Here is a 27,259-nt window from a genome sequence, read left to right on the forward strand (position 1 = left end):
CGGTTGGCTCTTAGGGGCAAGACTCCACTCCAGTTTTTTTCAGAGCTGTCTCTGCACCTAGGAGCTTTGGCATGTGTTAGCTTGACTATGGCTTCGGCTTCAGGGGCTGTCTTTTTGGAGTGGCTGAAGACCATGAATCTGAGGCAGTCTTTCTCTGTTCTGGGTTCTCTCCCCTCTTTGGGAGGACCAGCTTTCCACGCCATGGGGAGGGCTGTATCCACCATGGTCATTCAGTCAGCTCCACAGCTATCAGACCAATTCCCCAGTTCTTCTCTCGTCCAGAGTCTCTACCAACTCCAACACCGGGGCAGCGTGCACCGAAAGTAAGGGAGTCACCTATTCATGTTTTGTCCTCTTCTGACACTTCTGCAGATCTTCCCACTGAAGAGGTTCCTCAGAAGAGGAAGTGTAAAAGGAAACACCTAGATACCCCAGAGGAATCCATCACAGAGAACACAGATTATGATGAAGGTGAAGGTTCCCCATTGTCACCCCCAGAAAATGTCTCCTTTGGAGATATCCTTGAGATCCTTAAACAGAGGAGTGCCTTGAAGTCCCAACAGCCCTCCTCGGAAGAATCCGTGTACCTGCAAGCTTTCGTTGCTCAACCGTCTATATCTTGGGTAACTCTGCCTGCTGACGATCTCATTAAGTTGATCTCTCAGCAGACATGGAAGGTTTCTTACACCATAGAACCCATCCACAAGAGACCAGAAAAAATTCTAACTGCTCCTGAGGATCATCAGTTTTGGGTAAAGGGATTGGTGGTAGATGTCATGGTGGTGGCAGCGGACGCAAAAAAGGAATTGGCAGAAAAAAGTTCCACTATCCATCCTCCTAATAGAGAGTCTTGGGTGATGGATAGGTTTGGCAAGCAGGTTTATGCTTTATTAACCTTTGCATTATGGTCTTTGAACTTTATGGCACACTTCACCTGACTTCAGAGTGATCTTATTAAAGAGTTATCAGAGACCCTGGCAGGGGCCATATCTGACAAAGTCCAAGATAAGGTTACTTCACAGTTGGCTACCCTAGAGTTCATTTCAAACTTGTCCATGAGGCTCATAGCACATGCAGATGAAGGGACGAGTAGAACAGCGGGATTGGGCTTAGCCATAAGGAGACGTGCCTGAATGTGCTTGTTTGAATTTGAGGAGCCATTCAAGTCTTCATTCATCAATGCCCCTTTTGACGGATCGTAATGAAATGAAAAAAAATCTTCCAACTGCTGTGGTGAAACTGCCAATCCAACAACAAAAGCACTAACTAGGACAGATAAATCACCAAGGCTAACGTTGAGTCTCCAAAGGTTTAGGCAAATTTGTTAGCGAACTAATCCACAAAACACATCCAGTGTCCGTTTAAAAATGAATTTAATGATTCCAGTTAAAATGAATAAGAGAATAAAAGTCCTTGGATGCTCACAAACAATAAGCGCTTTCGATTTAATCTTCTTCAGATCGTAAAGAAAGTTGGGACAGTCCTACTTTTATACAGGATCTTTTACATTCAATTGGCCAATACCAACTTGTATGGTGCAATTAGCCAATGTCTGCTTTACCTTTCGCATCTCTTTGAACTTGTAATACCAATAAAAAATTTTCATGCTCAGATTACACCCCTGAACTGTTCGTATTGGCATTTTTGACTAATATGCAAATTTGCTGAAAGGACAACCAATGTCAGCTTAACCTTTCTCATCTCTTTAAACTTGTAGTACCAATAAAAATTTTGTGCTTAAACCACGCCCCTTAGCTGTTCATGTTGGTGGTTTTTGACTAATATCCAAGGTGGCTGAAAGAACAACCATTGAAAAACGACGATGATCCGTTTTAGCCAATCAAAGTTATGAATATCCAAATTAGCAACTTATTGCTTCCTTCTTTCTTTTGTATTTAACAATTAATTTCTGGCAGGAACTTTATAATATTAAGTTCTAATTAATTATTTCTTTATTATGCCGAAAAAAGCTTTCAAATCCTTCCTTCCTAAAACTTGCAAGAGGAAAGCCAATCGCGATGTCATTTTTATGTAAAAGTTATTTATCAAATCAAGACAAAAATCATCTTGTAATACCCGATGTGTTTGCAATGGTATGCTAAACCTATCATTGCAATAAGCAATAGTCCTTAAGACATGATGTTATGCTCAAATGACAAAGATAGTGAAATTTTGCTAACCTATTCATTTATTTAACATTTTAAAGTATGACACACGTGCTAGATCAGATAGAGTTTCCCCCAAGCTTGATTATTAATAGCAACGGAAAAATGTTCCCTGTTAATGAAATTATAAAGAATAAATACCATCTCTCTATTCATTTAAACTTGAAATGAGTTTTTTCACAGTTTCAAACCTGTAAAAAATAGCAAAATAACAGTATAAATTGGCCAATGCCAATCTTGCTGCCACTTGCCCTAATGACTAATATCAGTGATCCAACGTATTTCAACGTTTATCATGGGGCCATTAGCTAAAGTGTTATCCAATCAACAACGAGTTGGGCGGGGCTTGGTATACATTTCTGGCAATGAACTGCCTGTCCCTCTCTCCTCATTGGCAGCCACAAGATTTCTCTCAAATGTACAGACATAAACAAATGCTTGCGATGCGTCACTTCACTACAACAATCTATCTGCAAAAGTGTCAGCTGGAGTTCTGTTCACATATCAAATGATGAGAACAGCATAAACCATCTCTGTGTTGATCAAATATCCAAAAGGGCAGCGTAATCCATTTCCATGATGATCAAATAGTTAATAATGCTCTCACCGCAAATAGAGGACAATTTCATCTTGCTGCAAAAACCTGTTGATGTTTGAATTTCACATTCTCTTTGTAAAATTAATCTTTGTCATATTGGCATTAATTTTTCTTTTTCTTTATAAATTTAACCATTACTGTTACTGTAAACTATGCAATAAGTATAATCTTCCAGAACGAATGAATACTTTGTTTCGTAAGCAATTAAATTGTCATTAGCTTATTCCTTTGCATAGCAATAACAATACATTACAGTTACATAACAATAAGTTTCCTTGATGTTAACATCATTCTTAATGAAACAGGGACTTTAGACACAGAACTACATAGGAAAGAAACGTGGAGGAATCACTATTTACTAAAAAGCAGCATGCATCCTAGGCACATTTCAAAGAACATCATGTGCAATGAGGTTAAAAGAATCAATAAGCGTTGTAGTCAGAAAGTTACACGAGACAAAGAGGTTGCATTCTTGCAGAAGAACTTGAAGGAAAGAGGCTATAGTGATCAAGATGCGAAGGTTGTCGACAACAAGGAACGAAATAGAAACATGGATGAAAAGGAGGGAATCAGACTTCTATTAACCTATAGCTCTGACAATTATCAAATCCAAGATGTGATAAAACAATTTTGGCCTATACTAACACAAGTTACACTAACACCTTTTGCATATTTGATCAACACAGAGATGGTTTATGCTGTTCTCATCATTTGATATGTGAATAGAACTCCAGCTGACACTTTTGCAGATGGATTGTTGTAGTGAAGTGACGTATTGCAAGCATTTGTTTATGTTTGTACATTTGAGAGAAATCTTGTGGCTGCCGATGAGGAGAGAGGGGCAGGCAGTTCATTGCCGGGAATGTATACCAAGCCCCGCCCAACTCGTTGTTGATTGGATAACACTTTAGCTAATGGCCCCATGATAAACGTTGCAATACATTGGATCACTGGATATTAGTCATTAGGGCAAGTGGCAGCAAGATCGGCATTGGCCAATTTATATTGCTATTTTGCTATTTTTTACAGGTTTGAAACTGTGAAAAAAAAACTAATTTCAAGTTTAAATGAATAGAGAGATGGTATTTTTTCTTTATAATTTCATTAACGGGGAGTATTTTTCTGTTGCTATTAATAATCAAGCTTGGGGAAAACTCTATCTGATCCAGCACGTGTGTCATACTTTAAAATGTTAAATAAATGAATAGGGTAGCAAAATTTCACTATCTTTGTCATTTGAGCATGACATCATGTCTTAAGGACTATTGCTTATTGCGATGATAGGTTTAGCATACCATCGCAAACACATTGGGTATTACAAGATGATTTTTGTCTTGATTTGATAAATAACTTTTACATAAAAATGACATCGTGATCGGCTTTCCTCTTGCAAGTTTTAGGAAGGCAAGGATTTGAAAGCTTTTTTCCGCATAATAAAGAATGAATTAATTAGAACTTAATATTATAAAGTTCCTGCCAGAAATGAATTGTTATATACAAATGAAAGAAGGAAGCATTAAGTTGCTAAATTTGGATATTCATTACTTTGATTGGCTAAAACGGATCATCGCCGTTTTTCAATGGCTGTTCTTTCAGCCACTTTGCATATTAGTCAAAAACCACCAACATGAACAGCTAAGGGGCGTGGTTTAAGCACAGAATTTTTATTGGTATTACAAGTTTAAAGAGATGAGAAAGATTAAGCTGACATTGGTTGTCCTTTCAGCAAATTTGCATATTAGTCAAAAATACCAATACGAACAGTTCAGGGGTGTGATCCGAGCATGAAAATTTTTTATTGGTATTACAAGTTCAAAGAGATGCGAAAGGCAAAGCAGACATTGGCTAATTGCACTATGCAAGTTGGTATTGGCCAATTGAATGTAAAAGATCCTGTATAAAAGTAGGACTGTCCCAACTTTCTTTACGATCTGAAGAAGATTAAATCGAAAGCGCTTATCGTTTGTGAGCATCCAGGGACTTTTATTCTCTTATTCTTTTTAACTGGAATCATTAAATTCATTTTTAAACGGACACTGGATGTGTTTTGTGGATTAGTTCGCTAACAAATTTGCCTAAACCTTTGGAGACTCAACGTTAGCCTTGGTGATTTATCTGTCCTAGTTTGTGCTTTTGACGGATCGTCCCTTTTTTGGCCCTAAAGTTCAAGAAACTTTGTCCAGGTGTTAAAAGGATGGAAAGACCCTTTCTGCAGTTGGCATACATTTTTTTTACTTCTCAATGGTCTTGTTCTAGGAACCAGAGGAGTAGGAAAATGTGGTTTAAAAAGCCCCAAGGAGCTTTCCAGGACACATGTGACATTGGCTTCCCCAGAGGCAGAGGGGGTGCTTAAATGGAAGACACCATCCACGTAGCAGAGGTTGTTTGCAAAATCAGGGTTCCAGGGACACATTTCCTGGGAAACCCTACCAGTGCTTCTGAAAGGAGGCCCATTTGCTTTCCTTTGGAAGCAGTCAGGGGGTGTTTATACTTGCACCAACACATCTGGCTTCAGATGTTTGGGTGCAGAGGATCAAAACCAGAGGATACACCATCCCCTCCCCACACAACTCCAACAAAATCCCTGTTGATCCACCCAGATAGAGGGAACAAGCAGAATTAGAAATTCAAAAACTGCTAGAAAAAGCAGTCATCCAGGAGGTCCCGCCAGACCCGATAGAATCCAGAGTTTACTCGGGGTTCTTTTTAGTGCCAAAAAGACAGGGGACTGGAAACCAATTCTGGATCTAGGTGTCTTGAACAGGTCCATTCAACAGACGAAATTCCAGAGGGTTACGGTTCAGTCTTTTCTCCTGTTTCTAGAGAAAGACTATTGGATATGCTCTGTAAATTTTCATGATGTGTATTACCACATAAAAATAGACAAGAGCTCCAGAAGGTTTCTCTGCTTCCAGATGGGAGCCAGTCATTATCAGTTCAATGCTCTGCCCTTTGGCCTCGCCGCAGTCCCCAGGGTGTTTACCAAATTCATGGCAGTAGTGGCAGCTCACTTGAGACTGCATGTATTCTGGGTGTTTCTATACTTAGTTGACTGGCTTATTACTGCTCCCACCAGGCATCTTCTAGAACAAGCAAGAGACAATGTCCTCCAGACCTGTGCTAATCTAGGCATCTCTGTAAATTACGAAAAATTGCAACTGACTCCTACCCAAACTCATAGGAGCAGTATTAAATACCAATTATTGCATAGCTTTTCTCCCTTATCTAAGATTGCAAAAAATCAAGACCCAAGTGAAGAGAATTGTCAGAAGCAACACAGTAACTGCAAAACTAGTCTTACAAGATTTAGGGTCGATGGTGGCGGCCATAACGTTAGTTCCCTTGGCAAGATTTCACATGAGAATTCTTCAGTGGCTTGTAGCATCCTAGTGGTCCATACTGCATCAACCAATGTCAGATCGGATCTTGATTACCAACCATTGCAAGAAAGATTTAGCTTGGTGGATTCATTCAGATGAAATTGTCTTGGGCCACCCCTTTGTCCCATCTCAACCCCAAGCCATTTTGACCATGGATGCCTCTGAGATGGAGTGGGAGGGCACATATTCTGGGTAAAACTGTCCAAGATACTTGGTCCCCAGTAGAGGCCAGTTTGTCAGTGGGGCCTGCCTTGCTGCGACCTGTTTGCATCACCTCGGAACAACAAGTGCAGCAGCTACTTTGCCCTAATCCTCCCTCTGGGGGAGTCACCGAGAGATGCTGTCCTACACAATTGGCCCTCTGGACTTCTGTATGCCTTCCCCAATTCCATTAATTCCTCCATTTCTAAAGAAGGAGACCAGGTTGAAGAGCAATGTAATCCTCATTACTCCCTTCTGGCCTCAACAGATTTGGTTCCCCTTCCGTTGGTCTTATCTGATTCAGCGACCGTTGACTCTGGACCCAGAGCTAGATCTCCTATCCCATCCAGAGGGATTAATTCACCCAAACTTTCAAAATGTCAAGCTCACGGCTTGGTTTCTCCAATTCCATTGATCTCCAGACTTAATAAACTTTCCTCCCCAGTTTGTAGAATTACTTTAGCTTCCCATAAACTATCCACCAAAACAATCTATAAAGGCAAATGGAAAAAGTTCTCTTTCTGGGCTCATGATAATGACATTGATCCCTTCTCTGCACCTATCGATAGAATTTTGGCATTTTTAGCCTTGCTTTTTGTAACAGGGGTGTCTTCATTTACTGTCAAAGTGCAACTAGCGGCTATTTTGTATATTCATAATGGGTTTGAAGAACATTCATTAATTTCTCATAAACTTTGCAAAGCCTTTTTAAAAAGGACCCTGATATTAAAACCTCCGTATAAGGATCCATGTACATCTTGGGGCCTAAACTTGGTGTTACAGTCAGTAGTACAGTCCCCCTTTGAGCCTGCTGCCATCTGCAAGTTGAAATTCTTATCTTGGAAGATTATATTTCTGTTAGTGATTACATGTACCAGAAGAATTTCAGAGATTCAAACTTTATCTTGCAAACCAACATATCTGATATTTCATAAAGACAGGGTTTCCTTGAGAAAAAACCCTTCCTTTTTACCAAAAGTGATCTTGGAAACCGATATCAACTAGGCAGTCACTTTACCAGTATTTTTTTCCAATTTTTCAAACAAGGGCGAATACTATTTGCATCTATTAGACATTCATAAACAACTGCGCTTCTGTCTTCATAGTACAAAAAGACACAAGAAAATCTGACCAGCTATTTGTTTCATTTTCAAGTACAAGAATAAGAATAGGCAAGCCAGTCACCAAGGTCACCTTATCTAGATAGCTAAAAGATTGTATTTCCTTGATTTACAACAAGAGAAAAATTGAATTCCTAGGACCTGTTAAGGCACACTCAACTAGAGCCATGGTTACTTCAGCAGTTTTTCATTCTGAGGCTTCTATGGATGATATTTGCACAGCAGCAACATGGGCTACCCTTCATACTTTTATTATTCATTACAAATTGGATTTGGTCTCTCACGTCATTTGGTTCTCGGGAATATTCTTCCATGAGTCCTCCCAAGATCAAAGGTAGTTGGGGACTCTGTCCCATATGTTAAGGATAAAATGAAGATTGACATCATCAGATGAAGAAGTTGTGTACTTACCATAATGTTCCATCTCTGTTGTCAATCTTCATTTATCCTTGACTCCCCACCCCCTCTTCCAATCAGTTTTTTTGGTGGAACAAATATTGGCCCTAGTTATGCATTTTTTCATATCCGACACCAGATATGGTCTCTATAAAGGGGTTTTAGGATTATGCTTTCTGTTCTTTTTTCTATCTGCAAACTCAATCTGAGGTATTTTGGAAAGGAGCATTCTGTATAGTACTTAAGCTGAAGAGTGTTTGGTTCTTATGGGCTGTAGTAACAGCTGAGTTGGTTCCGTTGCTTGGAACTGAACCCATATGTCAAGGATAAGTGAAGATGGACAACAATACAGATGGAATGTTATGGTAAGTACATAACTTCTTTTTTATGCCTGTTACATATTATTTGGGTGTTGATTGAAGGGTTTACTCCTGAACTTATATCAAATGTTTATTTCTATAAATGAATAGTTTTGGTTTAGACTAGGTCTTTCATAGCTATTCACTAATGTACTAACTGGTGATATGTTTAACAATTAGACTGGAATGTAATACTTTATATTAAAAGCAGTGCATTTGTCTGTGGGTGAGAAAAAGTTGGCTGAACTCTTATTTGTCTGTTGTTCTAGGTTACAATCAAGCCAAATTAAAACAGCTAACATGCACCAAATTGAATTTTATATAAAAACAGAATTTATATGAAATAAATTATTACTTTAGTTCTGAGTTGGCATCAATTAATAAAACTTAACTTGCTTTACAACATGAAAATCAGAAAAACATCAAGTTACTTACAGGAGTTCCTGGTAGTGTGGTAAGGCATATTATACCAAGCATTTAAAATAAACTTAAAAAGTCCAGGCTTAAAGTCTTTTGGTCCTTGGGCACTGTGGAATAGTTCTACATTCTCTGTCTACTCTGTCTTTGAGGAGATGGGCGATCCACAAAGCATGTGATTTCTTTCAATTTGACAAAGTCCAGTTCAGTTGCAGGGAATCCTAGTTAAATGCTCCAGTCTGGCGCACACCACTTTCCCTCACTGAGAATTGATCTACGTTTTTGAATTTGCCAGTCCCAGAATTGGCAAGATGCAGTCACAGTCTTTGGTTCCTTTCCAGAGTGTAGAAAGCTATGTCAGTCCTTCAGCAGGACTCTTTCAGTGGCTGTCAGCAAACAGTAGGCTAGGGAAGTATGACTCATAAAAAGATAAAATCTTAAAGTCTGAAGTCTTTGGCTGACTCTGTCTGACTCTGCCTGACTGCTCCAAAGTCTGACTGAACAGAATACCTTAGAGTGACTGTCCCAAAATGATTGAAAGTTCAGTTCTACTGCAGTATACATATTTGCAGGACAGAGAGATCTTGGAGTTTCCTTTTTTCTGTCTCTGCAGTTGATGAAGTCCAGCCTTTGTTTTAGCTGTTTATTGTATCACAGTACGTTGTCTTTTTGATTAACAGCAGATCATGAAAAAGTAGGGAATTGCAGCGATCCCTTTCTTAAATTCCTGTGAGTTTAACACCATAATGTCCGAGAAGCAGGATTGCACATAGTTTCATGTATCAGCTCAGTGATTTTAAATGTTTATGCCATCCTGACAGGGTACTCAATTTAGATGTCTGGCAGAGTTTAGCAGATGAAGGCCTTTGTTTCAAAACCATGTTGCATATTTGTTTCTGGACATTCCAGAGGCCTCTTTGCTAGGGAAACAAATTAAAATTGCATTCCTGTTGTGGAAGTCAGGATGCATCTTTTAAGTACCCTATATTTTTTAGTAGTTTTGTTACAGGATATGACAGGAAATACAGCCATACATGGAGCCAGATTTAAAAAATGCAGTCAAGACAGTAACAAAGGCACTATGCATGCAATATTCAATGGCATTAACAACAATAACAGATGGCCTTCCTACCAGGGCCTGATAGGTTCATAAGTTCATAGGAGGTGACCAGGCTAATGGCTCTAGGGCATTTACAACCCTAGCCATGTGATACCCATGTTCCCTAATTGACAACTGTTAGATTAGATTGTTTGCAGAGCAAATCTGTGATCAGCACCAGCTGCCCCTGTGATCTCAGAGTAAAGGCAAAGAGAAAGGGATAAGGGGAATTTTAAGTGATAGATCTGCTCTGGTAGAATTTTTAGTTGAATCTAGGACAGAGGATGGTTTTAAAGGGATAATTAGTAGGGCATATAAAATATTGCATGATAATTATAAGAATTAATTAGAACATGTTGGAAAAGACTGGGAAGAGAGACTGGAAAAGCAATTTATAAGAAAACAGTGGGAAGACATATTATGGCTCCCAAGCATGCAACCAAATTCAGAAGGTTGATGATCTTTGCTTGGAAGTGTTTGCATAGGCATTTTATACCCCAAGCAGACTTCAGATATTGTTTTGTCAAGTACATAGCAAATGTTGGAGGTGTGATGAGGTACATATGTTGAGTTGGCAGATTATAAAAATTCTCTACAGAGTTCTCTGTCAGAAATACTGGGTGAGCAAATGGCTGTAAGGAAATTATTCTTTTGAGCTGAGATACAGAATCAGAATTGCCTAGACAAGTTTAATTCTGTTGGCTGCCAGTAAAGCAGTTGCTAGAAAATGGAAATCAAAGTCTACACCAGCTGTATTTTGAGGTATTGAATATTATAAAAGATAAATGAACTGGAAGAAGGATCTTTAGAAAAGGGAAGGAGCATATTACATAGAAGTAAATGGAAATTGTGGGAACATTACATATGTCAGGAGGAGGAGGAGTGAGGTTTAAGGGAAGGCAGGAATTCAGCAATTTTTGTAATGCTGGACTGATAATAGTGGCAAAGAAAATATAGGTGATGTGTAGTGTACTTAAATGGGAAAAATGTTAAAATGGTTTGTTTTCTTTTCTGTTAATGTATGTTTGTTTGCCTATGTCTTAAGTGATAAGTTAATAAAGATGTTATAAAAAAGACAACAATAACAGATGTAGCAATAACATTAATACTAATGGTAAGCTTGGCTGACAGTATCAGTAATGCATGTATTTATTTTCATTTTCCATTAAAAGAGTGCTTTCTGCAGTGATGGATTACACTAATTGTGAGTATCTCTTTCCATTTTGATGTATTCCAGGGGTATCTAAGCTTAACATCACTACACTGGTAGTGTTCACTCATGTCGTTAATCATTATGTTTCAGCTCTGGGCATTTCACTGTGAAAATTGCAATTATACTAACTTGGGGGATTTCTGTTTTCCCCAAAAAACACACAAATACACAAAAACATACTCGGAGGCTCTAAATAAAAATCTGCAAAAGCAACAGAGACCGCCAAAGCAGACATCCAAGCAACCTCCCCCCCCCCCAACACAAACCATGACACACATACTTCACAAAACCAGTGTGCCATGTAATCGCAACCTTTAAGGCAAAATAACATAACCCAACACACTAGTAATAGGTGACTCTATAGTCAGGCACACTGATGTCCTACTCACTAGGCTGAATAAGGAGAAGGTGACTGTTAGCTGCCTGTCACATTCCAGGATCCACCACATAACACAAGCACTCAGGTCACTCCAGAACAAGTACAAATATGACTCTGTCATTGTCCATGTTGGTGTGAATGACCTGAGCCGTACCTCCCTGGACTACATGAAAAGAGACATGGAAGAGCTCTCTGATCACGTAGCCCAGGCCGGTGTGACCCTGACCCTGATTAGCATCCTTATACCACGGTATAAAGAAAAAATTATCAATTTCAACAATTGGCTGAGTTTCTGGTGTCATTCAAAGGGGATCCAGTGTCTGTCCGCCTGGGATGACATGCTTGACAAGCCACGCTGCTTCGCTAGAGACGGCTTGCATCTGTCACCCTTAGGCCTTTGAATACTGGCCAAGGCTCATGCCACCCCCATAGTGCCTTTTTTAGGCAAGGCTCAAAAGACAAACCCACCCCCGTAAATAGCACAAGTAACAAAAAACTGAGGGTAATGCTACTCAATGCCAGAAGTCTAAACCTCAAAATGCACGCACTCGAGGCACTCCTCAGTATGGAGAAAATCGATATATGTGCAGTAGATCACCCACCATGTCCCAGGACCCCCATTCCGCATTTCTGGAAACACTGGGAAACATAAAAGTCCTACCAAGCACCCTAATATTGGGTGATTTCAATTACCCAAACATTAACTGGGAGAACTACTCAAGTACTAACTCCCTTGTCCGACATTTCCTAGAATTTATAAACGCAAACACCCTGGATCAACTGGTCAACACTCCCACCAGAGGTGACAACATATTGGACCTGGTCATCACCAACATGGGCTACCGGTGTTCCACACTGGAGGTCAACCCCTCGTTGGTTAGATCTGACCATAAACAAATCACTCTGGATGTCCACATTCCGGTCCCAACCCCGGACAAGGAAACCACCGTGAAAACATTTCAAAAGCAAACTTCACATTACTTAAGACCAAGGTGGAAAGTTTCAAAGCCCCCATGCTAAAGGATAACTCTGCCCAAGTTGCAAAATCCTTTGCTAATGCATTCTACAGGCACCTACAAGAATGCATGGATCGTGCTATCCCAAGCATTACCAAGAATCACTCCTCCAAGAAAAGGAAACCAGTCTGGTGGACCCCTGCCATAAACAAGCTGTAAAATAGAAGGAGGAAACTAGTAAAGAAAAGAGTAAAATCCCAAGAAGGGAAGACATCCCTGATCAGTATCAGCAAGAAACTATGATCCGTCATAAAATCATCCAAGGCGAGCTTTGAAAGAAAAATTGCCAAGGACTCCAAAGATAACCACAAGGCATTCTTTAGCTATGTCAAGAATCTAAGTGGCAATGCTCAGATCTGCTCGGAGTTAGTGCAGAATGGCACAAAATACACTGAACCGACCGATATCACCAACATCCTGGCAGACAGGTTCAGTGCAAACTTCATCCCCCTCTCACCCCCAAAAGGGCCCATAATCATACCAGAAGAATGTAATCACAGACACTTAGGTTAGAACAGCCCTCTCCAAAGCCAAAAACACAGCATCAGTGGGACCGGACGATGTCCCAGGCTCTGTCCCCACACGAGCTCAAAGACTAACTAACTCCTCACCTAAACACACTGTTTAAACTCAGCCTCTCCACAAGCTACGTACCCATAGAGTGGTGCACAGCAACGGTTATTCTGCTCCACAAAGGTAGAGCCACAACAGACCCCAGGAACTATCACCCTATAAGCCTGACTAGCTTGGTCTGCAAGGCTATGGAGCGCATCATCATGGAATTCATTAACAGAGACATTGGGAACTTCCAAACACTGGACCCTACCCAGTTCGGCTTTGTTAAGGGCAGATCATGCCTCCTAAACCTAGTGGACTTCTTTGAGACAGTGACCAAGAGTATAGACGTGGGAAAGGTGGTACACAACGCCTACCCAGACCTCGCAAAGGCCTTTGACACCATTCCCCATTCTGGTATTAAAGACAAGCTCACCAACCTGAACATAAACCCCTACGTCACAAGATGGGTTGCCAACTGGCTCATGGCCAGAACCCACATGGTGTGAGTTGTGGTAGCTAGGTCCAGCTCTAAACTAGTTACAAGTGGCGTTCCCCAAGGCTCAGTCCTAGGACCCCTCCTGTTTGGCATATACTTCTCAGAGGTACAGGCAAGCACAGGAGGATTATGGCTGACCAAGTTCACAGACAGTTGCAAACTAGGGGCTATAATTGACTCTCTGGCTGACACAGACATCCTCCAAAAAAAGTGTCTCACAGAGACGGATACCTGGTGTCAAAATCGTGGCCTCAAGCTAAATGCCCAAAAGTGCATAGTCATCCCCTTTGGAAAAAACAAAGTACCCACAAACTACAACATAGGTGGTAGTCCCCTAAATACGGAAGACGTAATAAAGGATCTGCGGACCCAAGTAGATAGTAATCTCTCCTTTGATAATATCATTGCCAAAGTGGTTAGAAAATCCTTCTATGTGGCCAACCTAATCACAAAAGGGTTCGCATCCAGATCAAAAGAGGTCATTGTGCCCCTCTACTCATCACTCATCAGACCCATTATAGAGTACAACTCCCCATTTGGGATGTACCTTACAAGACACCTGCAACAGCTGGAAAGACCACAGAAGTACCTCACCAAGAGGATCACTGGCGTCAAACAGATGCTCTATGCAGCTCGACTGAAGAAACTCCAGTTGTACTCTGTTACATACCGCCTACTCAGAGGTGATCTCTACATGACATACAAGGCCATGTCCAACCCAGAATTGATAGACATGCTCCACCTAAAGAAAACCATATCCCCTCGAGCCGCACACTCTAGGGATCTAAACCTCACCACAACAGTAAATAGGACGTGCTGGAGGGATAGATTCCTGTCCCAGAGACTTCCCATGCTTTGGATCAAGATTCCAATCTACATTAGGCAGAGCTCCTCACTAACACTCTTCAAGAGAAACCTTGACGAGTGGATGGGAAACAGAAAGTTTACTCCGGGGATCACTTCAGTGGCTGTGCTGGACAGAGACACAGGGAACTAATCTAAGTAGGTGGCGAAAGCCGACACATTCTGGCTAGGCTTATAAATGCCTTCGGGCAGATAGCCGAGTACCTACCTATGAACCTATGAACCAAGATAGTGTAATGTCTCAGATTGTTTAGACCATCATGTTGGGAGGTCTGGGGTTGTTTGAATGTTACTGATCTCTGAACTATGGCTTGCAGTAGAGTAATTGTAGTGATTCTGAGGTATTTTAGTCTTTGTTTTGTGGTTCAGTCACAAAACTTTTGAACTTTCATTATAGGTTCATAGGTTCATAGATTAGTACTAAGCTAACTGCCCATGAGAGCCATTTTAAGCCTAGCCAATTATCCCTTGTGAGACTCAAACCCTGCACCTTGTGTTTGTAAGGCAAGCACCTTAACCATTAAACCACCCTCCCAACCCCATTAGGAAGCCAGAATGTTGTACATGGTACAAGAATACTTTAATTTCTTACTTTATTGTGCTGTCTTTTACTTTTTCAAGTTGTAGTTCACTTTGGCATTGTGAATGATGGATCATTTTATATACAATTATGTTTTTTTCCTTTTTGATACCCTAATCTTAGTTGTTGCTGCAAAGGGGTGCTTTGTATCTGCTAGTCTGCCCATTTAACAAATTAAATCAAGTAAATGTGTTCTCTAGACACAGACCAAGTGAGCTGTCACCAGAGACGAACACAGTGGTGTGCCTTTCTAATGCTGCCTTTTATTCTTATAAGCAGTGCACCAATTTTCACCCATTGCATTACTTATAATCTAGCCACTTTTCAGCACTGATTTGTCCTTTGCTATTTTTTGCATTCTGGTCTCTAGCACCATCAGCGTAGTGTAATTCACTGAACTCTTCCCTTCAGTATTTATGTATCTTTCAATATAGTATATTGCCTTCTCTCTTGGTCTGTCTTTGTTTTGCTCTGACTTTTTGCATCTTTTCCATACCACCTGGATTGTTTTGTCCTGTTGCACATTTCATTGTTGTCTACAATTTAAACAAGGATACAGTCTGTTCTAATCTGTGTGGAATGTTGTTAATAACTGTGTTCAACAGAAATAGAAGTATTAATGCCAGTGTAATGCTGTCAGTGTTCATCACTTTGTTTTACTGGTCCATTCTGTTCCCTGCTTCGCACTGACCTTCAGCCCTCTGTGATTTATCACCCATTTAATTTCCCCTAGGGTGTGTGCTAGTTGCAGAGGTTGTCATTCAAGCAACCATCAGAAAGTTTTGCTATATGAGCTCTAATGCCATCCTGTTGTGACTGATGTGGGTGCCCCCATCACCACAAGGACCTACTCTGCCCTCTGCTGTATGCATGTATTGCTGCCCATCTGTAAAAAGAAACTACCCTTACCATCTTAGTAAGGCAAGCCCACGTCTCTGATTATGGCTGTATCACTTTCAGACCTCCACTTGTGTTGGCAAAATAGACAGCCAATCACCTGTCCCTCCCCAGAGTAGGTCAACCAGTGTTTACCTCTCCCTCCTCCTCTACCTGTTCAGTTCTTCCATTCCCAAGATGATAATCAAATTCTAGTCTTCTGGGTTATAGTCAGGGCTTTATCTGTCAGTACCACTGAGCCATGTTATAATATCAGCATTTGTTTATGGGCTTGTGACCATCCTGGGTTAGTTTTCATTTAAACAGTGCCTAAACTGGTTGCTTTGTCTTTCTTCAGAGTTTGCATCATCTTCATTTAGACCTTACAGAAATGTAGATGGCCTTCTCTGTTAACAGAGACATTAGAAAAAGTTAAGCTTCCGAATGGCTTTAACTCAGAGACCTCTCAGAAATTTAAGATTACCTTCTGTGTTGAACAGAACAGAGTCAAGATACATCACAGAAATGGTAAAACGCCATCTCCTTGGAACATAGAAAAGAAACAGATGAATTTGTTTTTCCCTCTGAGCCCCTCTCCCAACTCCCCACCGGCTGAGTCACTCTTTGCAGAATATTGCATGCTTTTTTTAGGTAATGATTTCCTTAACTTTACCACCTTTGATGTTAGCTTAACTTGTTAGAATTTACCTTGTAACATTTATTTTTTTTTTCTTTAAATATTAGGTGTACTAGGCCTGTAATTACATTGCCATCACAAGCCTGCTTATCTTATTTGTCTTTTTTTTTTTTTAAGGTATGTTACTTGGGAAGCTGCTCAGGAAACTGTAGTGGTAAAGTCTGCTCATATTAAAGGACCAGCAAGGTCCACGCAGGTAAGCAGTAATATTTAACTTATGAGTATTAAAAACATAAGGATAAGCTGTATTATTTATGACATCTGTATTTGTCTTTGCATATTCTGAGATAAGTTAAAACAGAGAGTGAGAAGGTCACACAGAAAAAAAAAACAATTAGTAAAAACTAAATGAAAACTCCAGCCAAGCTAGAACTTCCACTGAGTGACATCTCATACCTTCTGTATCAGAGGCACATGGGATATATGCAAATTACCCTTATGAACATCAGGTGTTTCAGCTATATGGCGATTCTGAATACTCATAACTTTTTTTCTTTTTAAGTCGTTTTAATGGACAATTTCAAGCCACTAAACTCAAACCCCACTAGCTGTGGATATGCATATTTTGGCCTTGTTATGACCTCATGCTGGTATAACAGCCCTGTGTTTCTTATGCTTAGTCAAACACTCTGCTTGTGCTATATATACTATATCTAAGTATGTAATTTATAAATCTTTTTATGTAGGAAGAACTATAAGAGAATTGTACAAAATATATGAATGTAAGTATGCAGTTTCTATTGGGGATGAAAGGAATGCCCTGGGGAAGCATTACAAACGTGGTTCATGCAAAGTTAACTTTAAATTCCTTGTAGTGGATAGTTTAAAAAATGTAGAAAATTCATTTAATCCAGAAGATGACTTGGGGTGACTGGAATATAGTTGGCAGGTTAGACTCAATGCTTGCTACCCCTTGGTCTGAACAATAGAGAAGATTTTATTATGTATCTGAAATGCAAAGGGTTAAAACACTAAGTATGTGATCATGTGATTTTTAAAGTATTTAAATGTGTGTTTTTGAATGTTAATTTCCAGTCTGAAGAAGTATTATTACAGATGAAAGCACTTACTGGAATTATTTACTGTGGAATTGTCCTTGGATTTTATTAAAGCAGCTTGATTTCCTTTGGTTTTGTTCTTCTGTTCCTACTGTGGAGCCGACAGACTCTCAGAGCCATGACCTCTCCGCCGGTTCCATGGGTCTCGGCCCGGCACCTATTTTCTGTATGGTGCCGACCTTGGCTCCTGGAACTTCATCAGTTGTGGGTTCTTCCCCAGCTCCAGTTTCGGGGGTGGGGGGGGGGGCTCTCAGAGCAGGGTGTGATCTCGGATCTGAGGTGGTCTTTCTCGGTTCTGGGCTGTCAGTCCTCTTCAGGGGGCACCGCCTTCCAGGTCATGGAGAGGATCGTAGCCTCTGCAGGCTGTCAGCTGGTTCCTCCTGCTTCAGAGTGTCACAATTCCATTTCCTCTGGTCCAGAATTGTCACCAATCCCTACAACAGGACAGCAAGCACCAGGGCTTCAAATTGCCCAGGAACTGGGCCTCTCTTCTTTGGAGTCCTCTGCAGAGATCCCTACTGAGGAACCACCCCATAAGAAGACATGCAAGAGGAAGCACATCAATTCCCCTGAAGAATATGTCAGTGAGGACATGGATTTTGATGAAGGGGAGAGTTCCCCCTGGTCACCTCCTGAAAATGTCTTCTTTGAAGACATCCTGGAAATTCTAGAATAGAGGGGTAACTGAAAGTCCCAAGACCCATCCTCAGAGGAAACCATGTACTTGCAAGCCTTTAGTGCCCAACTATCTACTTTCTGGGTGTCTCCACCTGCTGACGATCTCATCAAGCTAATTGGGCAGCGGTCTTGGAAGGCTCCTGATGTCATAGAGCCTATTCCCTGGAGACCTGACAAGATACTATCACCACCAGTGGGCCACCAGTATTGGGCCAAAGGTTTGACAGTAGATGCCATGGTATTGGCGGCTGCCACCGAAAAGGAACTTGCCAATGAGAGTCCTACTGTACATCCACCTAACAGGGAGTCTAAGACGGTGGACAGGTTTGGAAAGTGGGTCTTTGCTTCATCGACATTCACCCTTAGGTCTTTGAACTTTCTGGCACACTTTACTGGACTCCAAAGAGACCTGACCAGGGAATTATCATAAACTGTAGCTGTGTCTAACGAGGTACAAGATAAAGTTGCCTCGCAGCTAGCCAGCCTGTAATCTATATCAAACTTGTCCATGTGGCTCATCGCACATACAGCCAAAGGTACAACCAGAGCGGCAGGTTCCAGCATTGCCATTAGGCATAACACGTGGATGCGCTTGTGTGATTTTGCAGAGCCCTTCAAGTCTTCCTTCATCAACGCTCCATTTGACAGTTATCCTTGTACAGCCCCAAAGTGAAGGACACATTAGCTAGGTGTGAAAAGGATGGTAAGAACCTGTCTGCTGTGGGCATTCATTCTTCTACTCCTCAACGATCCTTTTCCAGGAATCAGAGTAGTGGAAAAATGTGGTTCAAAAAGTCCCAGGGGCCTTTCCAGGACACATGCGGTGGTGGCTCCCCTCGGGGCAGAGGGGGGAGCTCAGATGGAAGACACCTGCCCCGTGGCAGAGGTAGCCTGTGAAACCAGGAGTCCAGAGGCTCCTTTTCTGGACATACCTACCAGCGCACCTAAAAGGAGGCCTGATTGCTTACCTCTGGAAGCAGTCGAGGGAGGACTGTCACTGCACTCATTAGCCTGACGGCAAATAACCTCTGATACTTGAGTGCAGAAAATCATTTCCATAGGCTATCGCATCCCCTTCATCATTTTTCCACGTTGTGTAAGAAAAATCCCCGACATTCCACCCCATCAGAGGAATCAAGCAGCCAAAGAACTCCAAAAGCTGCTACAAAAAGGAGTCATCCAAGAAGACCCACCAGACCAGATAGGATCCGGCTTTTACTCAAGTTTCTTTTTAGTGCCAAAAAAGATGGGGGATTGGAGGCCAGTATTGGACCTCAGCCTTCTGATCAACTTTGTTCAGCAGACAAAATTCCAGATAGTCATGGTTCAGTCTATTCTTCCCTTTCTAGATGAAAATGATTGGATGTGCTCTGTAGACCTTCAAGATGCATAGTACCACATAAAAATTGACAAGTGCTCAAGAAGGTTTCTCCGCTTTTGGCTGGAGGCCAGTCATTACCAGTTCAGAGCGCTGCCCTTTGGCCTCACCGCAGCCCCCAGGGTGTTCACCAAATGTATGGTGGCTGTCATGGCTCACGTTAGGTTATGTGGATTCCAGGTGTTTCCTTATCTAGATGACTGGCTCCTCACTGTCCCGACCAGGCATCTTCTGATTCCATCCATAGACTTCATCACACGCTTGTTCAGTACCTTGGGCATTGCATTCAACTGCGACAAGTCTCAGCTATTCCCCACTCAAGACTTACAGCATATCGGAGCCCAGCTCAACACGGTTTCATGCATAGCTTGTCTACCCTTTCACAGTCTCCAAAAGATAAGGTCGCAAGTTCAGTCCTTTTTACCAAAAAAACAAAGTGTCTGCTGTTCTAATTCTTCAGGCCCTAGGATCTATGGCAGCAGCTATCACTCTGGTCCCACTGGCAAGGTTTCACTTGAGAATACTTCTATGGCTCGTAGCCTCACAATGGTCCATTCTTTCTCACCCAATGAGTCAACCGATCTTGACAATGGAACATTGAAAAAAGATATGTCCTGGTGTATGAAGTCGGAAGAAATCCTAATGAGCCATCCATTTGTTCCCCCTCAGCCCAAGGCCATAGTGACCACGGACGCCTCCTAGGTGGGGTGGGGGGGGGGCATTTTCTGGGAAAGACAGTCCAAGGCACTTGGTCTCCTCAAGAGGCCAACTTGCATATCAATGTTCTGGAATTGAGAGCAGTGCTCCTAGCATTGCAGGCCTTTCAAGCTGCTCTTCCTCTGGGAACAGTTGTGATCCAATCAGACAACATGCCAGTAGTCTGATACATCAACAAACAGGGGAGAACCAAGTCCTACCCCCTCTACTGGGAAGCTCTCCGAGTTTGGCAGTGAACGATATCCTCCAACCTCTTTCTTTTGGCAACACATATCCCAGGGAGCTCCAATGTGATAGCAGACAAGTTGAGCAGACACATTCTACTGTCTCACAAGTGGTCTCTAAATCCCAAAGTGGCAAAAGAAATATTTTGTTGCTGGAGCGAGCCTTGTTGCGACCTATTTGCCCCCCCAGTGAACAACAAGTGCAACACATACTTTGCCCTACTCCCTCCACAGGGAGAGTCCCTGAGAGACGCTCTCCTTCTCAATTGGCCTTCGGGTCTCCTTTATGCCCCCCCCCTTTTCCCATCATTCCCCTCTTCCTGAAGAAAGCTCAAAGGTTGCGAGCCAAAGTGATCCTCATTGCCCCTTTCTGGCCCAGGCATGTTTGGTTTCCCTTTCTATGGCCTCGCTTGGTTCACCAGCCTTGGATTCTGGACCCAGTTCTGGACCTGCTGTCCCACTCACAAGGGCTGGTACATCCCAGTCTCTACTCCCTCAAGCTCACAGCTTGGGTCCTCCAGTTCCATTAGTTACCAGGCAAAATAATAATACTTCCCGTGTCCAAAAAATTCTTCTGGCTTCCCATAGACCTTCCAACAGGAAACTTTATTCCAGTAAATGGAAAAGATTTTCTCTTTGGGCCTTTGAAAACAATTTAGACCCTTTCTCGGCTCCAGATGAAAAAGTTTTGGAATTCCTACCTGATCTTTTTGACCACGGCACGGATGCCTCCACCATTAGAGTTCAATTAGCAGCTATCTCTAATTTTCACAATGGATACGATGACCATCCTTTAATTTCCCATTGTCTATAGAAAGTGTTTCTCAAAGGAGTTTTACGTATCAAGGCTTCATTCAAGGATCTGTTATCTTCATGGGATCTTACCTTCATTTTGCAATACTTAATACTGTCTCCCTTTAAACCAGCTACCACATGCCATCTCATATTCCTTTCTTAGAAAAATTTCTTTCTAGTGGCCATCACTTCCACCAGTAGAGACTCAGTATTTCAGGCACTTTGTGCGAAACCACTGTACATCATTTACATAAAGACAGGGTGTCATTGAGGATGAATCCTTCATTTCTTCATAAGGGGGTCTCTCAGTCAAACATTAATTATTCCATTCACTTACCAGTTTTCTTTCCCAGTTTCTGTGACAAAGGCGAATATTGTTTACATTTATTAGACGTTCATAGGCAGCTGAGGTTTTACCGTGATAGAACTAAAGATTGCAGAGCATCAGACCAATTGTTTGTTTCCTTTTCAGGTCCAAGAATAAGAAAATTTATATCTAAAGTGACCCTATCTAAATGGTTAAGAGATTGTGTTACCTTCATTCATGAACATAATAAATGAAAATTATCTGCGCCTGTAAGAGTGCATTCAACCAGATTCATTGCCACATCAGTTGTTTTTCATTCCAAAGCTTCTCTAGACGAAATATTTGCAGCTGCAACTTGGGCTACGCCTAATACTTTTATCACTCACTACGAATTAGATATGGTCTCCAGGGGAAGAGCATCTTTTGGCTCTATGGTTCTCAGGAATATCTTTCCATAGGGACACCCAGGGAATAAAGTAGCTGGGGACCCACTCTGTCCCAACTGTCAAAAATTAACGAAGATTGACAACATCAGATAAAAAGTTATGTACTCACCATAGCATTCCATCTGTGTTGTTAATCTTTGTTCATTTCTGACATCCCACCCACCCACCTTCCCCCTCCATAAGATTACCTGGAGGATCCTACCCTTGTCCTGGGCTTTCATTAGGGTTTTTACCTTGGACATGGCTTCTTTTCACAATTTATATCTTCTTCTTGCTATAGTCTGCAAACTCAGTCTGAGGTAATACAGAGAGAGGCATTGTCGGTAGAGATTTGGCTCGAGAGTTTTTTGGCTGGAACGATCTGTATAAAGGCCAAGGTGGTTCTGAGGATTGGAACTGTATCCCAGTTGTCAAGAATGAACGAAGATCGACAACACAGATGGAACATTATGGTGAACAAATAACTTTTTTTTTTTTGTTAATGTTTGAGTTTTTGGAAATTTGATGATATTGTCTCACCGATATGAATTTCAAGTTTCTGAAAATCTGATCAACTGGCTTGGATCCAGCAGCATATGATAAAAGAGTACCAATGAGAAAAAAATGTAAATCACAGTCTACAGTTCACAATATGTTGGTATCTTAACAGATACCACACTAACCTTTAATGCTAGAAAATCAGAAGCCTTTTGGTTCTAGTCCCACACTAGGTATTTTAATTTTCCAGTGCTTTATAAGGAAGATGATGCACTCTTGAGGGGATATCCTTTTGATGAAAAGTTAAAATGAAGTCCCATCTGCTTGGGCTGATGGTAGATGACATGGAGGTAAATGATCACATCTTACTTATTGAAGAAGAGTAGGAGAGTTTTATTATATAATTCTTCATACATTATTTTTATAAATTCATAGATTCATAAATTGTTACTAGACTAATGACCTGGGTGCCATTCTGAGGCTAACTAAGTTCTCCCAAAAGAATAATGATGCCCTGTATCCAAATAGGACATTGAGGAAAAGGCATTTATTATCTACCTCTGTCCATAATGGGCATGGGTGGCAGGCCCGGTGTAAATTTCGTCTTACCTATCCACTGGTCAGGGTCATGCTTAAACTGGGTAATAGACAAACTCAGCTTCACAAAGACACTTAAAATAACAGGCAAAATAACCCTTCACCTGCACTTCCCAGTTCAAAGAGTGAAGGCTACCCTCTCCTCCCTAAAGAGTGTAGATCCCAAACTTTCGTAATATAAAACAACTGGTTTGGAGTCCAAGTACTTAAACCAGAAGTAAGAGACTTTTGGAATAACAAATGCAATAAGACTTCAGCCAACATTTCCCAGCCCAGAAGGGCAAAGGCTACCCTTTCCTGCCGCAAGAGTGTAGGCCACAAACCTTCTTAATGTAAAATAACTGACCTAGAGCCTAAGCACTTAAACCATAACTAAAACACTTTTAGAATAAGTGTTTTAGTTCTGGTTTAAGTGCTTGGGCTCTAGGCCAGTTTTATTTTCATACATTGTTCAGCAACAAAAATATACATATTTACTTGCATTTCCTCATCTTAACACGACATCTCAATCCTGCAACTTAGTTTACAGTTAGTTCTTTCAGCTACAGTTCTATAAATTCCATACTGCGCTAAGCAAAATTCTGAACTGATCTTGTCTCTTCTGTCCATTCCTCAATGGATGGGTTATCAGAGCCATCTTTAATGTGACTTTCGTCATTCTCAGATTTTGGACCCAAAGCTCAGGGGGGGGCCTATATTATAAGATCAACGTTTGAAAACATCGAACAACATATGGTCGATGTCTTCAAACATCGATCTTATAAAAAGACAAAAACAAGAAAAGTACACTAATGGGGTACCCACACCCCTCGCTACTTAAATATACCAACTCCGAGACCACACTACATTGCAGCAAACAGAGATCATCTCTTACGGAGATTTCCGTTTACACGCTCGAGATTCTGAACATTCAATATTCTCGTGTCGCCAATGTCAGATTCGACATTGTCGGCTTTCGAGAATATAATGTAGACCCAGCTCAGGCTCATACCCTTATCCATATTCCCTGGCAAGTAGAGAGTTACTTTAGATCTTGTTTGCTATGGACATGGTATCCATTGCTGATGCTTGGATCCAGCTAAGTCATAGCTAATTTTTAGCTATATTGGTGTTGATGTGGGTAATAACCTCTTCTGCATTTGTTTTATTTTATTTTTTTTTTTACCTTCTTGGTATTGCTTACCTCCCTTTACTCAAAAAAAAAAAAAAAACTTTAGATCTAGTTTTCTGTATTCACCTTTTTTTTGGGGGGGGGAAGTCCTCTGAAGCTTCATCCCAGGAGGAGGAGGACTGGGTATTTTTTGAGGCTGACCCTTCTGCTTCTTAGGTGCTCCCGCCTGCAGACAAGATGGTCAATTTGATCTCTAAGCAAGCATGGAAGGAACCAGATGTGGCCAACTGATCCCATTCAAAGCTGACAAGTTTTTAGTTTCTCTAAAGGATCACCCTTATTGGAGCAAGGGTCCTGACATCGATTCCATGTTGGTGGTAGCAGCTACCACCAAAAAAGAGCTTGTGGAGGAAAGCTCCATTGTCCATCCCCCTAACAGGGAGTCTAGAGCACTGTACAGATCTGGGAAGTGAGTTTACACTTCAGCAACTTTACACTTACGACACTGAAGTATTTGGCACACATGACATGCTTTCAGAGAGATTTGACCAAGGAACCCTTCAAATCTGTTTGTGTCCCTATCTGCAGGGAAGAGAAAGTCTGTTGATGCTCAGTTAGCCACCCTTCAGTCCCTTTCAAATGTGTTTATGTGCCTCAATTCCAATGCAACCGAAGGCAGTTCATGAGCTGTGAGCACTGGTATAATTATTAGGAGGCATCCTTGGATGCACCTGAGCAACTTTATAGAGGACTTTAAAATGTCCTATATCGATGCTTCCTATAATGGCTTGGCACTGTTTGGGTAAAAGAGATGCTATCCAGAAATGAACAAGTTGGGAAAACTTTGCTGTAGGGATCCGTTTTTCTACCCGCTAACAATCCTTTTCTAGAAACCGGAAAGGAAAGAAGCAGCAGCAGCTGGGGTTCTGCAGATCACAAGGTTTTGCTCCTGACACATCTGGTGATAGGCTCACCGCTCCCCATCCCCCACTCCTGTGGCAGAGGTGGTCCACAAAAGCAGGGCTTTTGGGTCCTTTCTCTGGTAGGCCTTACCAGTGTTCCTGAATATTTGGCTGGCTGCTGTACTAATAAGGTAGTCAGGGGGATTATCCCTGCATCCCACTGCCTAGACATACATCACTGAAAATGTTTGGGTGCAGGGGATTGTAACCAGAGGTTATTCCATCTCCTTTCTTTCTTACCACCCTCACTCAAAAAAACTTCCTATGTTCCACCCTCCTAAAGAAAAGCAGCAGCACTAGAAATAAGCTGATAGACAATCGAGTCATCCAGGAAGTCCCACCAGCCCAGCAAAGGTCTGGAGTTTACTTTTACTTTTTACTTTTAAATACTAAAAACCTCTGCCTGACTACACTGTGTGTCTCTCTGTCTCATGGGCTTCCCTCAGTAGTGTGCACAACTTCCCTTATTCACATTCAAATATCCAAGAAAAAACCCGGAAGCAACTGCCTGTTGGGAGGGTGGTCTAATGGTTAAGGTGTTTGCCTTACAAACACAAGGTGCAGGGTTTGAGTCTCACAAGGGATAATTGGCTAGGCTTAAAATGGCTCACAAGGGCAGTTAGCTTAGTACTAATCTATGAACCTATGCATACAAGAATGCAGATGTTGGAACCTAGTACAAACTAGTAAAAAGCTACTGGAAGTCCTACTTTTATCAACAGACTGTGAGCAAACCAGTAAAAAGCTACTGGAAGTCCTACTTTTATCAACAGACTGTGAGCGGTGTAGGTCTAATATAATCTTCTCTCTGTGATACTACCATTGATTCTTCTGCTGTGCACACTACTGGATCCCTTGCCCCTTTTTTCTCCTGTTTATTGTAACAAAAATATACAGCTTTGCATATTCTGCCTCCCTGATGCTCTATTAAATCTGCTTTTGAGTTCACATAAATAAAAAGACTCCATTAGGTACTGACTTGAGCTAGCTGGTTGACTGTTTTTCTCATCTCACTGCTTTCTCCAAGTCCTAGTTCATAGCCTCCCCTTCTCTTATTCTCTTAACATATTCCTATTGTAAGCTTCCTAGCCCTGTCAATCCTGTTTTTCTCATCTCACTGCCGTCTCCAAGTCCTGGTTCATAGCCTCCCCCTTTTCTCTTGTTCTGCTAACATAATCCTGTTGTAAACTTCATAGCCTTGTCATTCCTGTTTATTCCCTCCTTCTTCCTCTTCAGAGTTTATGTATTCCTCCCCTGAGCTGCAGAGCCATTTTTAAATACTAAAAACCTCTGCCTGACTACATTGTTTCTCTGTGTGTCATGGGCGGCCCTCAGTAGTGTGCATGACTTTAAGTACCAGCTCAGCTGTAGAAGATTCAATGGCATCTGTTTCTGTTTAATATATTTTAAGAGGCACTGTATTGGTGTGTTAGTACTTCTGTTATGCAACTTGTTTAAGTGTATAACTCCACCTGTAAAATTTCTGTGCTGTCTTGGTCATTTCCTATTTAGTGTGTATTTGTAGGTTTAATTACTTTAAGGAAGTAATGGCCTTCTACTGTTAAACTTGTTGCATTTTACTATTTACAGTTTGGAAATGCACTGTTTCAGATTGACTTAGTCTGATTTTGTTAAACAGCTTACTAGAACACATTTCTGTTACTGCTTTTAAATTGGAACTGAGTGCTCTCATTGATGTTCGGCCGCCATGTTGTTTAGTCCATCGGCGTGCTGTTTCAACCTGTGTTAGATTTTACTACTTAGATTGTTTGAGTGCCTGTTCTGTTACTGTATTGTGTGGAAAGTGAGTGATTTTACTGTAATTTTATGTCCTCCCACCATGTTGCTCAGTTCTGTTGGCATGCATTACTAAGTAGCTGCAAATAGTTGGAAAAGTTTACTGGGAATGAATTACTCTACATTCTGTGAAATTAAGTTGGCGATAGACTGAATTTCATATTACTGAACAGGGTGAATTACTTATTAATTATCACTGCTTGTTCCTTAGCTAATTTATTTGATTAAGTACTGCTCAGCTAAACTACTTAAATTGTGGTATGTTCTTGTCTGTCTCTTATTCCCACTTTATTCTTT

At 41.2% G+C, this 27,259-nt stretch overlaps 1 protein-coding gene across 1 annotated transcript in view; it reads left to right on the top strand.

The window, feature by feature from the left end:
- Positions 1–27,259, top strand: part of DCAF17 (DDB1 and CUL4 associated factor 17) — a 1,410,723-nt gene that overhangs the window by 623,239 nt on the left and 760,225 nt on the right. Inside the window, exon 5 of the mRNA XM_044075525.1 lies at positions 16,533–16,611. Within this exon, the coding sequence (XP_043931460.1) occupies positions 16,533–16,611 (79 nt within the window). The remainder of the gene's footprint in view (positions 1–16,532; positions 16,612–27,259) is intronic.

Source organism: Protopterus annectens, chromosome 6.part1 (genome assembly GCF_019279795.1).
Source record: "Protopterus annectens isolate FY-2018-M chromosome 6.part1, PAN1.0, whole genome shotgun sequence".
In the NCBI taxonomy this organism is placed as follows: Eukaryota; Metazoa; Chordata; order Ceratodontiformes; family Protopteridae; genus Protopterus; species Protopterus annectens.